Source organism: Rattus norvegicus, chromosome 11 (genome assembly GCF_036323735.1).
Source record: "Rattus norvegicus strain BN/NHsdMcwi chromosome 11, GRCr8, whole genome shotgun sequence".
Taxonomy (NCBI): Eukaryota; Metazoa; Chordata; class Mammalia; order Rodentia; family Muridae; genus Rattus; species Rattus norvegicus.
The window spans coordinates 69,890,713-69,909,126 of record NC_086029.1 but is presented as its reverse complement, the minus strand read 5'-3'; the positions used below and the strand labels follow the sequence as shown (position 1 = coordinate 69,909,126).

At 43.5% G+C, this 18,414-nt stretch overlaps 1 protein-coding gene across 5 annotated transcripts in view; it reads right to left on the bottom strand.

Moving 5' to 3' along the window:
- The window catches only part of Sidt1 (SID1 transmembrane family, member 1), a 97,620-nt gene that overhangs the window by 56,251 nt on the left and 22,955 nt on the right, over positions 1-18,414 (bottom strand). For all 5 annotated transcript variants that reach the window (XM_017597923.3, XM_006248328.5, XM_039088181.2 and 2 more), the window contains 2 exon segments: positions 1,908-2,029; positions 744-914 (listed from right to left, as the gene is read on the bottom strand). In XM_017597923.3, the coding sequence (XP_017453412.1) occupies positions 744-914; positions 1,908-2,029 (293 nt within the window).

The following is an 18,414-nucleotide window of genomic DNA, read 5'->3' as shown; positions in this document are numbered from 1 at the left end:
TTGTCATGGCTTCTTAGGAGGCAGAAGTTTGAGGATGGATGGCTTGGGCCTAAAAGTCTGAGGCTAGACTGGCAGCATAAGTAGACCCCCCCCCCATCACAAGAACAACAAAAATCCCTGGGCATCAGTGAATGCTTTCCATATGCATTCTAGTCTGTCATTCCGAACTGTATGGAAGAAACTGCAATGTCAGGGCTCATTCTCAACACTTGGAGTGGTTCTTACCACAGCCCTCATCTGGACTCCATGACCACCATTCTCTGGGTTTCTGGGTCGCCAACTTTGTTGCATCAAAAAAAAGGAAGAAACATACACAGCCCACCTACGACCTCTCCTCAGGCCTGTGTATTTCATAATGTTTGCAAGGTCTGTTTGATGCTACAAAGCCATATTACACAAAGTGGAAACAGAAAACAACGTGGCAGGATAGATTTGCACGCCATTCCTTAACAATTGCTGAGAGCCATGACCCATTGGCTTCAGTTTCACAGCTTCCTTTCCGAGCCATCAAATTACCTCACTGAAAATTCAGCCCTGCAATTCGCACAGGCTGCCGCCAGGTGACAGTAACAGATCAAAGGTACAACTGGCAAAGGCAAGGCTTCCCCGAAGGCTTCCCCGAAGGTTCGAGTTGAGCTTGGGTTTGAAGGATGCTAGACTCATCTGTAAAGATGGCCACTGAACCGAGTATTCACAGGCAAAACAGAGTCGGAAGCGGAGGAGAGCCGTGTTTGCTTGCTTACCGGAGCTGGAAGTGCTTGATTTTGGTGACCAGCAACTTGTAGTGGGCACCGTGGGGAGCCATGGATGCTACGTCGACAAAGATCAGCTGTTCCAAAGGGCCGGTCTCATTGGTTGCTTTAGAAGGACATAGAGTGCGGCTGACTTCCTGGTAGTTGTAGCTCCTTTGGTATCTGCAGCCGTGGGTGGAGACAACATCAGCAAGGAGAAGGAGACGCAGTGAACAGAGCGAGGGAGAATTCTACCTCACTCTACTCCTCTCTGACTTGGCTTCAAGTCCTATGCTTTCAATTTCAGGCTGGGTCCATTGCTATGTATTGCATTAAGACAGGCTCCCAAGTTATTCAAGAAAAAAACGCCAAAATATGAGGGAGGAATTCTCCTAATTAGGCTGCCAGTGGAGTCTTTTCTTTTTCAGTCTCACTGATTTCAAGTTAAAACAATCAGACTTAGTATTGCGCACTCAAATTCCAGCTTTAAAAACCACGCAATAACACCTCATCAGATGCCTATCTCTCTATACCGTCTGGGCTTTGTATTGGTGCCACAGTGCTTTAATGAGCTCTCCTTGGCACAGCAGGTACTCTGCCAGGGCAGAGGGTTCTGTTGTTTTTCATGGTGTCTTCCTGAACCTCTTGGCTCTGCTCTGTAAACGCCACTGAGCGAAAAGTGCACTCAGAAGAGGCATTTTGAAGAACGGGGTTGGTGCTGCTCCTATGTCGGCTGCCTATGGAACGATCCATTTTCAAAAGAGGGAATAGAATATTACGATAGATTTTCTTTTTTCCTTTTTTTTTTTCGGAGCTGGGGACCAAACCCAGGGCCTTGCACTTGCTAGGCAAGCGCTCTACCACTGAGCTAAATCCCCAACCCCTTACGGTAGATTTTCAAATGATGTAAATTCTTCTAGGTGCTGGAAATCTAGGCAGAATACTCATCTGAAATCCAGAGAGGATAGAAATGTATACCAATGACCAGCCTTGGGGCATTCATTGTCTGCATTTGGCATGAACTACCTTGGCATTTGCATGCCTGAGTTCTCTTCTGGTTAAAGGGGAAAAACAGAACAGAATGAAACAAAACAAACAAAACAAAACAGCCAGCTAAGTCTAAGAACATTGAAGAGAGTCAAATGTAGTGAAGTTGCTTGGGCAGAGAATACTTACAGTCCTTGGAAGGGCAGAGGAACCTGCCAGGACAACACTTGTTTCTGTTGGCGAACCACAACCAGGACTGGGTAGTCCAGGTTGTCAGAGGAACTGTTGACATGCACCCGCACGGCTGTCACCTGTGGGGCGAGCAAAGGCAAGCTCACTGACATTTCCTCTCATGACAGGTGCCCCAAACGCTCCAGCTGTCTTTTATTATCCAGAGAGGGTCTCAACCTTGACCATGTGTTGAAGTTGCCCCCCCCCCGAAATAATTGATGTTTTGGATTACAATCAGCTTAAAATTCTGATTTGACGAGGCCAAATTACAGAGCCTTCCAACTGTAAGCTGAGGAGTTTGAGCTGAGCAGTCAACATTAAGGCTTCAAGAGTAACTCCAGAAGAGAAAAAAAGAAAGAGATGGATGTATTTTTCTTATTTAAATATAAGCATAAATAATACCAAAATCACCATCCCCAAAGCACCTCATAGTCTACAAGACACCCCCCTCCCCCAGCTGTTGATAAACTTTGGGTATGCTAAATCATTCTGTTTTGATTCCTTTTTTTTTTTTTAACAACCTGGGGGATGGTCTTTTGCTCCCTCTCCAACCTGCAGCACTCCCCCCCCGGGGGGTGGGGGTTGAGTCCTTCCTGCTCAGGGGTAAGTAAGTCACTAATGTACCCTTCCTTGCCTGCAGCTCACAGAGCACACATCGTGATCTCAGATGAGCATGGTAAGCTAACTCTGCCTCTGGAGGAGCTACAGGGCTTTGGTATTTTCCTTAAAAAATTTACAGTACCATATGAAATGTAGGAAATAATGAAGAAAAGTAAAGAAGGGTAAAAGAGAAACTAAAACTTAATCTTCCACGTGACATTTTAACGTATGGGTCTCTTGCCTTTGTACTCTCTTCAAAGTGTCTTCGTTGGGGGGCCTGTAAAATGGCTCAGCAGCCGCCCGGTGGCTAAACTATTTGCCATGCAACCAGAGGTCAGATTCCCCAGGACCCATGTAAAATGCTGGGCCGGCCAATCTGCCTTTCTGCCTCAGCAGCGCGTGGAGACAGGAGACCCTGGGGCAAACTGAGAGAGGGATTAGCTACGTCCGCTTTGGTTTTGTCTCTGCCTCGGTGAATAAGCTGGGTGAGTTACTGAAGGTGCCTCTCATCTACTACCTCCAGATACACTTATGTACACATGCGCCTACACATGCAAACATGCATGTGCACAGGTGCACACACACACACACACACACACACACACACACACACACGCGCGCGCGCGCGCGCGCGCGCAGAGGAATAAAAGATCTACCACACATTTCAGATGCAGGCTGAGAGGAAACAGACCAGCCAGGATGTTGTACCCCAACACTTAGTTCTCCCCATTCTCCCTGACCAAGCCACTGCTTCACATTTCCAATGTTAGCACAGCCAAAGAGTAATTCATTAATTTGATAAGAAACGCTCACTCCCGAGGGAGCATTTCCTGCGCCTGCATGGTTTCCATGGAGATTGTGTTGCGGCTGATAATTGCTCAAACTCCATCCTTAGTGCGGAACCCTTTGTTAAACTGGGACTTCTGCAGACCTCTCAAACTCAATGTAGCTCCATGGAGTCTCAAGTTTCCTTCACTTCTGACTTTACTTCCTGCGACGAACGGTTTCACCATGTACCTATTCATCTATGCCCGCAACCTGAGGGTCCTGTCTGGGCCCTTCTCCCCCTTCACACTGTTCTCATCCGTGCCTCCTTCCCTCCTTGTCCATGCTAAGCGCCACCCTCAATGCCCTCTTTGATAGTCTCTTTTCTCTATTAATTTGAGTCCCTCGGGGCTCTCTTCCTTCAGGGCTGTATCCCTTAAGATGTCAATTTCATCTGTGACTCCCTATTTAAGGGAGCTTAAATGGTTCAAAAACTTTTTCAATCTTATGACAAAGTAAGAAGGCGATGATAAATAGATCTGGATTTTTTCAGGCTTGATAACTCCTAACATACATATTATTTTATCCATACCTTCTATTTCCACATATTACTTCACTATACTCTGAAACACACACACACACACACACACACACACACACACACACACACACACACAAAGCATATTACTTAATCAAACAGCTCAGTGTATAGCTCTAATTGGTATGGCTTCCTTAATAAAATCCATAAACAGTGGTTAGAGAGATGGCTCAGCAGTTAAGAGCACTTGCTGCTTCTGAGAGGACCCAGGTTGTTCAGTTCCCACTCTCCATGTTGTAGCTCACAACAGTTCTTAACTCCAGTTCTGGGGAACCAATGCCCTCTTTTGTCCTCTAAGGGTACTAGACATGCATGTGGTACACATACAAGTAGATTAATATTTATACACATACAGTAAAATAGTAAGTCTTAGAAACACAAACAGTGGGCTGGAGAGATGGCTCAGTGGTTAAGAGCACTGACTGCTCTTCCAGAGGTCCTGAGTTCAATTCCCAGCAACCACATGGTGGCTCACAACCATCTGTAATGAGATCCGATCACCTCTTCTGGTGTATCTGAAGACAGCTACAGTGTACTCATATGAATAAAATAAATCTTTTAAAAAAACCACAAACAGTATGGTCTGAATACAATTTTAACTCTTTAATTTATCCGATATTTGCATTGATTTTGGAGCTTTTCGATTGTTTCAAAAATTTCTTTCGGTTTTATTTTTAAAATGGGGTACAAATTAAGTTAATTCATCTTGTCTGATACCAATACTTAATTCTTCTTTATTGCTGAATAATATTCCATTGCACAAATATACAACATTTTATTCATGTAATCTTCAGTTGATGAACATTTAAGTTACTTACACATTATGAGTATTTACAAACAATACTGTTATATTTGTGTACCAACTTTGTGTGAATATATATTTTCACTTCTTTTTTTGCTATATACTATGATTAGATTTCTGGAAGACATAGTACCTCTATAGTCAACTTTTTGAGGGACTGCCAAAATGTTTTTCAGAGTTGTATCATTTAACACTCCAGTAATTTACATAGCCAGCAATGTTTCTAGTCTTTTTACTTCTTTGCCAACACTTGCTACTATCTTTATTCCAGTCATCCTAGTGAGTAAAAGCTATAGGTTATTGGAGACTGCACAGTATCTTATTTTTATTTCTTTGTTTCTGTTTTGATTTTTTGATAGGACTTCTCCAGTATCTCAAGGTGGCCTTGAGCTCACAATCTCCATTCCTCTGTTTCCCAAGTGCTGGGATTACAGGTGCTTACCCTAATGCCTAACCGGTATTTTAGCTGTTAGTTTCTCTGCCTGGCTCTTCTAGGAAACTGCCAATATTGTTTTCAGAATCCCCAGAGCCTAGTAGAATAAATTACCTTAGGAGCAGGTTGACTTTTGAAAATGTAGTGCAAGCATTCCAGTACTAGACAGCATGTGTTTACAGTGAGGTTTAACCTATGCTAAATAAACTTAGAGCAGTCAGAACCCAGGCAAACGGAAATGGGAAAGTTTCTTCTTCCAGATTCCTCTTCCCTACATTTTTCTCCTGTTGCTTCTACTCATTGCCATGGCAAAACAACTTAGATGCCACCTCCCTTTTAGGGACTTAATGTCAGAGGGAGTTGTTCACACTTTTTTCTACACTTCATTATATGGCAGAAATTCCTGAACATTAGCAATTCCTGCCTTCCCAATGATTGTGTGTGTGTGTGTGTGTGTGTGTGTGTGTGTGTGTGTGTTTCTGATCCAGCCGATGAAGATCAAGCCTCAAACTATTCATTTCTAACACATGCTAGTGGGCAGTTGTGCCTGACTTGGGGCCTACACTTTGGAAGCACCATTCTAAAGTCATCTCCTGGTCTACCAGATGACCCTACGTGTTGTTGCGAGATGCCCAGCCATGAGCTCAGCACTGTGTGAGCAGCCTGGAAGCTGTTTTGTTGGGACTGATGTGAGAGCAGAAGAAACACATCATGGCTGTATTAATCTCCTCCTTTGCTTATCCATCTCCACATCTTCATCTTCCTGGTTGGGTTTTCATAATCCACTTACATTTTTTAATTACTTAATAATGATCTTACCGGCCAGATAAAGACAAACTGACATAATACATTACACAACAGATCCTAGAGTAAGTGTTGTTCGACACTGGGCAGTTTTGCAAGATGAACAGATTATCTATTAGGCAGAGGAAAGGATGAGGGGCCAGCTGAAACCCTGCTCTGCCTTTCCAGAAGCTAAGGAGTGGCTGAGAAAATTGGATTATGCCTACCACAGTGAAGCAGGCTGTGTGAGGATGAAGCTTAAAGAAGGGTGGGCATTGCCCATGCTGCATGGATTCTAACACCTTGTAATAAACAATTCTCAAGACCTACGTTTTTCTCCTGTTGCTTCTACTCATTGCCATGGCAAAACAACAAAATAAATAAAAAAAAAAACAAAAAAACATAGACTTTTTTCCTGTATTTACTACCAGCAAGGAATCAATAGGCAAGAGAGAATACACAAGTATTTCAACCGCTGGTAGCATACAAATTATGCTTATGAAAGATTTGAAAGTTTTGAGACCCCCTTTTTAATCTTTTATGTCATCAGGGACATGCTCATCAGAAGTGATACATTGTTCTTGCAAATTAAGAATAAAAAAAGCTTAATTCTAAATTGGCTCTGTTTTTGCTAAAGACTACAGCTTCTGTTGGTTGAAACAGAGGCTGTTGGCTTCCATTGTTAAACACAGCAGTGCTTGCCCTCTGATCTTGAAAAACAGACTCTACTAGTAACACAGTTACTGAGTGTTTGTAGACAGTCCCTTTGCTAATGTGGAACTGCTTAGCTAACCCTTCTGGATGTTTATCTGTTGGCTTTCAGGTCCTCCCATCCATTCCCTTCCCTTTCCTCTCATGCTCCCAATAGTGGGTAGGGTAGACCCAGACTCAGGAGCTCTGGGAGGGGCTGGGGATACACCAAAGGGAACCTTCCCACAAAGAAGGCATATTACCTTGTGACGAGTTTTGGGGCACAGGTTTTGTGGGTAGATTGGTGTGCCCCTCTCTCCACTGGCAGTCCTGCTTGCCTACAGGAGGTAGCCACTTTAGTGTCCATAACCTCAGCTGCTAGGATTCACAGCTAGGGTAACTCCCATAGTGTCCCACACTAGCCTCTCCTATTTTGTCCCAGGTTCACCCACACACACCTGATCCCCATCCCCATTCCCCTTCATCCCCTCTGACATCCAGTTCCCTCCATCCATCCACCTCTGATGTCTATTTTATTTCCCCCTCTGAGTGAAGTTTAATCATCCTCCCTTAGGTCTTCCTTGTTCCTTAGCTTAGATCGTAGCATCGGAATCCTGCACTTTATGGCTAATGTCCACGTATAAGTGAGTACATACCATGTGCATCTTTCTGTGTCTGCGTTACCTCCCTCAGGATATTTTCTAGTTCCACCCATTTGCCTGAAAAGGTCATGATGTCTTTGTTTTTAACAGCTGAGGAGTATTCTATTGTGTAAATGTACCACATTTTCTTTACCCATTCTTTGGTTGAGGGATAAGATGCACAGAGATGAAGGAGCAGAGGTCGAGAGAATGACCAACCACTGACGGGCCCACCTTGAGACCCACCCCATGGGAGAGAGCCAACCCTGACACAACGATACTCTGCTATGCTTGCAGACTGGAACCTAACGTAACTGTCTCCTAAGAGACTTCATCCAGCAGCCGATGGAAAGAGATTCAGAGACTCACAAGAAAACATTACGCAGAGCTCAGGGAGTCTTGTGGAAGAGTTAGGGATAGGATTGAGGAAGCCCACAGTGTCAAGGACACCACCACAAGAAGACCTAGAGTCAACTAATCTGGGTCCATTAGGGCTTACAATGACTGAACCACCAAACCAAAGAGCATGGAGGAGCTGGCCTGGGGCCCCTACATATTTGTAGCAGATGTGCAGCTTGGCTTTCATGGGGGTCCAAGCTGGCTCTACCACACAAGCTCTGCTATTGCCTGACTGACTGGGTCATACATTTGTGGCTTACAGTGTTAGAAAACATTTCGTCTGGGCAGATGACAGGATGATCACCTATCCAACTCTTCCACTGATAGATGAGGAGCCTGGGACGTAGAGGTGATATGACTTTGCCAAAGGTAATCAGGTGCTCAAGAAGCATAGACGAAACCAAGCTCCCCATGACTCAGTTGTCACAATGCTTGGTCAGAGTATAACATCATCACTGTTTGGAATCATTGACTCCAACAAACACCACTATGAATCTTGTATTATCCCACCAGGAAACCAAGATGCTATAGAATATCCATACATGACAGGAATAGTATCATACAAGACAAGCTACACGCTAGGGCATGCATACATTTGCAATAGACTGGTATTTTAAGTGAAGAACTTTAGCAATAAACAAGCAGGCAAACAAAAATAAACCCCAACCAATAGATAATTGGATTAACAATGTATGACTCTTTGAACAGAAATGGCCCTACAAGCTTTATATATTTGAATGCTTGACTGTAGGGAGTGCTGTTAATTGATAGGGGTTAGAAGGTGAGCATTGCTGGCAGAAGTGTGTCACTGGGGGTGGTCTTGGGAGTTTCAAATGCTCAAGCCAGGCACAGTCTCTATCAATCAATCTATCTTTCTGTCTGTCTGTCTATCTATCTATCTATCTATCTATCTATCTATCTATCTATCTATCTATCTATCTCTGTCTCTCGCTCTCCCTCCCCTTACCCCCACAGCATCTAAAGAGGGAAGAATAACCTAAAGATATATAAAAACTCAGCACTTTAGACTCTTCATAAAGACTAAGTGTCAAATGTTCTATCTCACCATGCTTGCCAGGCTATAGAGTAAGACAGGGTCTCTTGATGGCTGCTAATAAAAGTGTTATTTCATACAGCCAGTTTAGGAAGCAAGTAGAAAACAGGAATGGAAGTTGAAGGTGTATTATCTTTTCACTCCTAAGTTTATAGACAAGAACTTCAACACAAGTGCACACACCCACACCAGAAACCTTGAATAAGTTCACTGAAGGCAAATGAAACAAACAAAAGAAGCCATACCACAGAAGAACCAAAAATACAGCCACACAGCAGAACAACCAAAAATACAGCCACACAGCAGAACAACCAAAAATACAACCACACAGCAGAAGAACCAAAAATACAACCACACAGCAGAACAACCAAAGAACCAGTATGTGGGAAGCCACACACTGACTACAAGCGAATAATAGGAATATGGATTGGTGTGGACAAAACTCACAAAGACTGAGAAAGAACAGGACGACCAGGACGCCCCACTGTACAGTCCCTTTTGGGTAAACTTTGAGAGTAAGGAAGGCAACGCTATAGGTTTATATGTGCACATTTAATAAAATATACCTTCATAGGAATAAAGATCAAAGGTGAGATTCTAGAGTCCAGAAATTTGAAAGGATCTGAGATTTTAACCTATTTGCCATGTTCAACAGTACTGACGGGAATGCCCCAATTGGTGATGAATAACTTGTCACAGCACACAGGGTCAGCATCACTGCCCCCTGCTGAGTATCCTGAATGTGACAGAAAAATAGTCTACAGGAGAGGAACCCTGAGATTAGAGGACCTAAATAGAGTACCTATTTCAGGACAGGCGAGAAACCTGCTTGCTTTTAGTTCTAGAGCGAGGCATTGTGAACTTTATAATGCTGTTGGCAAAGCAAATATCCTTAAAATAACAAAAATAGAAAAAAATTTCAATCAACCCTTTTCTGTAAGAGACCCATGAAGGACGACTGTCTCCCACAATGCTTGGCTTGAGGGGGTGACTGAAAAGGACAAAGGTGACGATAAACAAAACCTTTTTATGTCTCACACTGAGTCACTGCACAAAGGTTTCTCACATTGTTTTCTCCATTTTCAAAAATTTGTTATGCTTTGTAGTAACAGAAAGGAGCCTGACATTCTGGCCTTTGCGTTTGCTTCCAACTGAGCAGAGAGTAAAGAAGAGTGGCCAGCAGCCCCAGAAGAAGCGAAGTGTGTGTGGAGCAGTAACTGGCTAGGCTAGATTCTGCATGGTTGGATTAGGGATCTAGAGTGACCATGACAAGATAGTGCAAGCCAGGTGCTTTAAATAATAGATATCCACTCATCTCTGATTTGTGTGATTATATATTGAATCAGGTGAATGAGGGTAAGTGTGAAATTGTGGTGAAGCCAAGACTGGGTTCTGGGTAGCTGCTCCAACAGGGTAGTGGATAGGAAGGTAAGGGTTTGTCTGAGAATGTTTGTACAAAATTCTTTCCACGTCACCTTGCCGTCCTTGATGATAAAGTCACTATTCTTTTAATACAAGGAGGGTAGTACATTGCCCATGGGATTTTGTTTCCTGTTTTTTAGGAAGTAGAATGGAGGTTCTCAAGGGTCTCTAGAGGAAATGGTCATCATGCTGAAGAAGCACATTTGGAGGTGATGTGTTCCGACCTCCTTTAAACATGATGTCCTGGGGTGGCCAAACTTCAGAGATATTTGGGAAAAAAGAAGGCACTATTCCAGTTGTTTAAAGGAAGAAACATTCTTAGAGATATTATATCCTGAGAAATATAATCACTCAGCTGTGTTTCTTCATGTATTCATGAAGTCTTTCACATAACACAACATGTGATCAACCCTGTGTGTTTTTCTACTATTAACCCATATCATGTCGATTTAATTCTTGAGCCAGGCCAGTAAAATGTCAAAGGTAGACTCTGGCATTTACCGTTGCAACTGTACAACACACAGGCTTTCAGATGAGCAGCATGCATTGCTAAAGATTCTCTTGGCTTCCTAGAGCTAAACCATACTCTATGGTCTAGATAAGCCACAGTCCACGTCTCTGTGGTCTCCTTGAAGGGCATATTGGTTGCTCCCGATTTGGGCCAATTGTGGGTAAAACTGTTGTAAATATTCGTGTAGCTATAAGCGATCACTCACTTTGTTAAATTCTGGATTGCGACGGCTGGATCAGACAGATTATATTGAGTGTTGGAAGGTCAAAATCATCTTTCAAAGTGACCATTTTGTGTTCCCACCCTGATGAACAAGCGCTCTGGATTCGGCGATCCTTCAGGACACTTACTGACAGTGTTTTGAATTCCCGAACTTCCTAGATGCACAGTGCTAATGAGTCATTTTCATCAGTGGTTTCTTTTTTTAAAAAAGATTTATTTATTTACTATATATGAGTACACTGTAGCTATCTTCAGACACACCAAAAGAGGGCATCAGATCCCATTACAGATGGTTGTGAGCCACCATATGGTTGCTGGGATTTGAACTCAGGACCTCTGGAAGAGCAGTCAGCGCGCTTAACCGCTGAGCCATCCCTCCAGGCCTCATCAGTGGTTTCTTAAGAATGTGTGCTGTGAGCATTGTCTCACAAGCCCGTCTTTCTAATTATCTTCTTTGATGAGGTGATGCTTAGGCCTTTTGATTAATATTAAATTGAAATTTTCAATTCATTGTTGTTAAGCTTCAAGGGTTTTGTTCGATTAATTTTGTATATGTTAGATGCCAATCCTTTGGTAAATATGCTTTGTAATATTTTCTCCCTTTTTGTGACTTGTCATTTTATGTTCTCAACAGTTGTCATATACAGGGCATACATTTTAAATTGTGATGGGGTGTCATTTATCAACCCCTGTGCTGAGGGGAATACTTTTGGTGTCACGTCTAAAAAGTTGTCACCAAAGCAAATGTCACCTAGATTTCCTCCTGTGTTATCCTCCAGGAGTTTTTAAATTTTGCATTTCACGTTTAAATATATGACCCAAGTAACTTAATTTTTATGAAATGTATGATAAGAGCTCTGTCTAGATCAGCGATTCTCAACCTGTGGGACATTGAGCTACCCTTTCACAGGGTCACATGTCAGTATCCTGCATATCAGATGTTTACATTATGATTCGTAATACTAGCAAAATTACAGTTATCGAGTAGAAACAAAAATAATTTTATGGTCCGGGGTCACCACACTGTGAGGTGGCTTATTTAAGGGTCGCAGCATGAGGAAAGTTGAGAACCATTGCTGTAGATTATTTCCCTTACATCGTCCAGTTCTTCCAGCATCATTTGCTGAAATAAAAACCCAACCGTATGCTGAAGGATGCTCAGGCAAGCACTTGCTGCCTGGGATCTTTCTCACCACCCTCAGTCTCCTCTGCTGCTACCGCCACCTCCAAGCTCTACCGCTCCCCTGTCTCTTTTCCCTGTGTGATTTACATCTGTATATCCCTCACCCTTCTTGGCTTTAAAATCTTTCATGAGCAGGATCAGCCATGATGATGCCTCTTCTCTGGGTGTGATCTGGAGTGGATGAGGCTTTATAAAAAACAAAAAACAAACAACAACAACAAAAACAAAAAACAAAAAACAAACAACAACAACAAAAACAAAAACAAAAAACAAAACAAACAAACAAAAAAAACAGAAAGACTTTCTGTGTTGCTTGTCCCAGGAGACATCCATTGTTCTGAGTTCTTGACTGATAGATAGTCTTGGTGAATGATCTCCATCACTACAGAGCTGATCTCTCAATTGGCAAGATTTTGCTATAGAGTTTCAATAACACCGGTGATGGAGGAGGGAAATGGCTTTCTCTTCTATCTTTTCCTCTTCCTCCTCCTCCTCTTCCCCCTCTTCTTCCTCCTCCTTTCCACCTCTCCCTCCTCTTCCTCCTCCTTTCTTGTTTACAGTCAGTAAGTGTCTGTGTTGATTTCATGCACTGTTATTTCCTTTTTTCCACTTGGTTGTCCCTTAGGTCTGCTTACCTTTGGAAATGTAATTGGACTTACAGCTGGGTTTTTCTCTTCTTTTTCCATTACTAAAAGAGACTTACAGAAACCAAAAGAAAGGAATTTGAACCTAAGTCACCCAAACTCTTCCCACTTGACATGGAGGAGACTAAAGCAAGGTAAATATTAATGATTTCTTATCCAAAATCATGTGCAAGCTATACAAGCTTGTGTCTGCAATCCTAGCACTCAGAAAGCTGAAATAAGAAGGCCAAGTGGCTGAAGACATTCTGAGCTTCATATAGATACCCTATTTCAAAAACAAACAGCAAACAAAACCATGTAACTAGTTTGAAATCCAAGAATGTAACTTAAGTTTTGAAGACTATTTCTTTAGCATCTTTCCACAGAACCTTCCCACCTCCCATAAGAGCACATCTGTTATATTTTTTCGTTAAGAACAAAAATAACTTTCAAAATGCCACGGTCAGACTTTCAGACACATCTCTTCATTGTGCAGTTTCAAAACCTTGTGTCTGACTGCCTCACATTCACTGGAACATTAAACAGGCAGTTTATGGCTACTGTTTTCCCACACTGACTGTGTGAACATCCATTGGCCTGCGTATCTATCTCTACATGCAGGGCCTGTAGTAAGTCACACTGTGAAGATGGCAGGTTTTCTTCCGTGTTTCATAGGACCATGGCCAGCATCAGCCAATCAAAAGCATGCACACCCAGCCTGTTATTCCAGCGTAATCATTATCCCTAAGAACTAGTATTTCCAGATCCTCACTGAGCAGTTATGAAGATAAGCCATGACAAACAGGACCAGCCTATTGTTTCTGTCCTCCTAGATGAACTGCCTTATTGTGTGGACAGTGTCAACTCAAGGTTATTTTGATTAACTTCCTGGCTGGGAACACTTTGTAGGAATGACACAATTTTATTTTATTCTTGTACAGGTTTCAAGGGGGAAAGCATGGGTTCATTTGGGTAACGAAGGCAGTGCTTGAGGGATAAGGAGAGTCAAGCAGTGGGGAAATCCAGATGTACAAGGTTTGGAGAGATTTGTAGGCAGAGGAGTTCCAGAGTGGCTTCGAGGTGTAATAAAAATGGATGTGGGAGAAAGGGTGACCCGGGTTCAAGCAAGATTCTTAGTTGCAAAGAAGAGAACCACTTGACTGACACAGCCAGAGGGCTTATTAGTAGGGTTGGACTAGGGCAATGGCTCTGTCTGTTCGCCATGCAAACACGAGGACCTGAGTTCAGATACTGAGCACCCATGTAAAGGTAGCTTCATCTCTAACTACAGAGTCAGGAGGGTGCAGACAAGCAGATCCTGAGATCAGCAGACAGACAGCCTACCTAGTCAGCAGATGAGCTGCAGGTTCAATAGAAACCCTGTCTCAAAATATAAGGTAGAGAGTGATAGAGGAAGACATTCAATGTTGACCTTTGGCTTCCACACCCATGTTCCCACATACACACGTATATGTGTGTGTGTGTGTGTGTGTGTGTGTGTGTGTGTGTGTGTGTGCGCGCGCGCGCGCGCGCGCGCGCGCGCGCGCATGCGCATGTGCACACAGGATATTGAATAGGTCATGGACCTGAGTTATCAAGCCCAGACAACGTTTGGGGATCAAGGTGACTAAGCTGCAAGATATCGTAGCAACCATCATGAAGTAGTAGAGGAATGGTTTTTTTTTTTTTTTTCAGAGCTGGGGACCGAACCCAGGGCCTTGCGCTTCCTAGGTAAGCGCTCTACCACTAAGCTAAATCCCCAGCCTAGAGGAATGGTTTAAATGGGAACCTCAACCTGGCAACACCTTCCGATTATTAGATATGGCCACTGCCAAGTTCAATTGTGCTGTCCTCATCACCTGCACATGACAGATCTCTTCCCATCTTTGTCATTTGCACAGAGTTGAAGGTACTGAGTAGATGCATCTGGCTACTGAACGTGGGCCATGCGTCTGTCCCTTTGACATCCTAGGTAACCTTATCTTCTACAAAATCCATGAAGCATTGTGCCATTGACATCAGTGGTCTGAGGTGCCATACAGGCCTGAAACCAGCTCTACCACAAGTCCTCCGGGGTCGGGCTGAGGCTAGAACATTTGTTGGACCGGTTGGACCCAGACATAGACAGAGATCAAGATGGCAAGGAAGGAAGATGAGGTGACCCAGCCCTCTACTTGTGACCAACGAAAGACGTGATTCTCATCTGATGATCTGTCACTTCTGCCCTGAAGTCACTGCGCAGTTAGAAATGGCTTATGCTCTTCAGTGTGGCCTTTCTAAGGCCCCTTCTGTTTGTCTCAAGAATTGTTCTCGTAGACATCGAAGAGGAAGCTGCTTGTAGATGCTTAGCTTTACACTGTTTACAAAGACATCAATTTCCTTAGTAATAGTCACAGTCACGAATACTTGTCGAAAGTTATAAGTGATCTCCATGTAGCAATTCTACCGTAGAACAAATCGATGATGAACTCCATCATATCACAACTCTTACAATCATAACAATAATTTTCTAGCATGTTCCATTTTCAGAGCATTACTTAAATAGGCCTTCAGATAGCTCTGGAAGGAGTTTGTCTGTAATGAAATCAGTCAGCATATTAAAAAAAAATCCAGAGAATGGATCCCTGGGTTTGGTCTCAAACCATAAAATAGTTATTTTTGCCTCTTTATCCCCCTCACAAGAGCAAGGCGAAGAAAGACACAGCACAGATAAAGATGGGGGGGAAAGCCACAGATGAGCAAATTTAGCTGGCTGACTGGATGTCCAACCAGCACAGGCTGGTGCCTCTCTTAAAGGAATAGAGCCTGGAGGTGCCGAAGCCAGAGAGAATCCATTGGGATTTGAGAAAGCCCAGGGAGATGATAAAGTGTAGCTGTTGGAGTTAGGGGAGAGCTAGGCAGGCCATGACAAGTTTTAGTCTTCTAGACATAATATCTTTGATACCAGTTCCTAGAAAAAAATTCCCAGGCAGCATTTCCCGAGTGTGCTCTGCAGAACGACAGGTCTTTAGGATGGCCTGGGTGTTGCATGCAGAGGAGACTCCAAGTATATGACAACTTAGCTGCATTCGGCCAACCAGCATCCATTTTAGCTTGGGCATTCTTTGTTGTGGACCCAGGTAGAAGCAAGGTCACCTTCCACAGCATAAGGGGAACTCGGATGCCAGATCTCTCCCTCCCCTGTCCCCGGCACTCCTACCAGGCTCCCTTTGGCATGTGCATACCCTTGGTGCTGCCAGTCAGTTCTGCCTTCCCACACTTTCACTTGGGAATCAAGGATGCTACAGGGCAGCCTCAGAGCCCAGGGTGGTCCTCCAAAGGTGGTGTGGCAACGGGGCGATGGCATTTGAAATCTTCCAAAGTCTCTCCGTCGCTCTCAGGATAATACCCCAACCTTCTTAACAAGACAACACCCCAACCACAAGAGCCCTGTGTGTGCCTCAAGCTCCAGCCAAATGGATTTTCTCCAGTTCTCCCACTGTGCTTCTCGCCCTTCCTCTCCTTACCTCTCACCTCTAGCCACAATGACCTATTTGGACGTTTTTTCCTTGCTCCGCTCTCTCCCTACTTTTTTGGCTTGTGGGAAAACATTCTTCCCCAGAAACTTCCAAGTTAATTGAATAATTGTTTAACTAACACTGCATATAAACCACCCTCCTTTACAAAGACAGTAACCACATCTACATCGATGTCCAAACAATGCCTCACACAGAAAGGAATCAAATATTTACTGAATGAACTGAATGAACAGGCCGCTTGCCTGTGCTGTTCAGTGTTCCTGGCCTGCCCATGATTACACAGCCCTTCAATAGCTTCCCTGTGCATGCTGGAATTGAGACTTCTAACATAACATTTTGATAATGAACCAAAAGATGATGGCCTACAGAAACATTTTCATTTCTAGGTTATTGATAGCATAATGAAACTAACATGACATGATTTATACAGCATTCTTCTCAGAGACAAAAGCTCTGGATTGGGAACATAGAGAATGTGACAGTGGAAGAAAGAAGAAGGCCCCAAGGGGTAAACTGCTCTTTTCAATGAGATGAATGAGCCGTTCCTAGAAGCCAAGCCATTAAAGGAAACTTTGATCCTGCCTGAGGTGACTCCCTCTGCTTTTCCATTTGAGCTTGTAAGCTTGTCTCCACCGTGGGTAACAGATAGTCAATAATGACTCATGAATGGCCCAGAGCTCTTTTGCCAGCTGATCCCAGGGCACACGAAGAGTGGCTCTGCCTTCTCCTCCTCTTGGTGTCCCTACAGGTCAAACACACTGCCTCCCACTATTTGTCATCTGAGTGGTGACACTACCCAGGGAACTGAAGAGCTGGGTGCCACGGGGTTCACACTATATCTGAGGAAAATGAGGTCCATCCAGACATTTTATATCAACTTGTTCAAAGCCACACAGATGCCAGTGTGAGAGAAGAAGAGAAAAAAGAAGGAAAGAAGCCAGACATGTATATCTTCCTTCACTGTGGCCCAAGATAGCTTTCCAAGACTGAATTGGGCTGACAGGATTCTAACCAATCCTTGCATAGCCATCACAAGAATGGAGTTAATGCTGAAGGCTGATGGGTATGAGAAGCTTGGTAAGAGCAGCTTCTCAGAAGGTAGGCTTTAGCCTGTAGGCGATCAGGATTCAGGACTGACGGCTGCTCTGCTCGGGGACAGTTTTCCACACAACTGTCAAGGCACAGGGGAGTTCCGGAGATAAAAAAAAAAAATTCTGTATGCTACCACAGTCGTGAGGCTTGACACGAGCATTTCTTCAGGCCCATGGAACTGTGAAGCTATGAACAGTCAGTGGACAACAAACACAGTCATGTAGCAATCCAGGGCCATCACACACGTAACACGTCAATCCAAGTCATTAACGGCGGAAACCGAGGGAACACGCCAGTGAGAAACAAAGTAGAAAGAACATGTGTTCATCAGACGGGGAAAGGGTCCACTTCCATTTTTACTCTTGCAGGCCCAGGATACTGACTGCAAGTGCCCAGAGAAGGCTTTTATTTGCCTGATAATGCTGGATAATCTCATTTGCCTCAGTTTTAGGAATAGAGCGTTTTATCTAAACACTTGGAATGTTTCCAAACCATAGGTGATCCTCACCCTTCGCTCTGGTTAGTACTCTCCTAAGTACACCCTGTCGCTTCTAATCAGCCTTGGGGCTAACCGTAGAGAGGCGGATCCAAAAGAGAGTTCTTTTAAATGGGGCTTTGAGCTGGTCATCTAAAGAGAAAGAAATTGTCCCATTTCTGGCAGCTGGGACAAGGAAGCGAATTACCACAGCTCCCTTATTAGTGAAGACAGCTTGTTTTTAGCATTCTCCAGACACAATTGCAATACAAGCTACCTTCCAGCCAGCTTTACACAGTTAAATAGTCAGTTAAAAATGTCCTATTCAATGTTATACAAGATCAGAGTCACCGTGCCCTTCCTCCTAATAGAATCGGTTTCTTTGTCTGCTGTTATCACTCAAATATATGGAAGGAATAAAACCTCAAAGTAAGGAATTACTTCAGCAAATACTTTTTGTTCATTTCACCATTAACAATTTGATGTTTTATTTGTTTTGTTGAGACAGGGTATTGCTATGCATGCCTTGCAGGCCTAGAACACGAACTGTAGCTCAGGCAGGCTTTGAACTTGGAGCAATTCTCCTGCTTTTGTCCTGAGCTTACATATATGTGCTATTAGAGGCCACTTAGCATTTAAAATGTAATTTACACC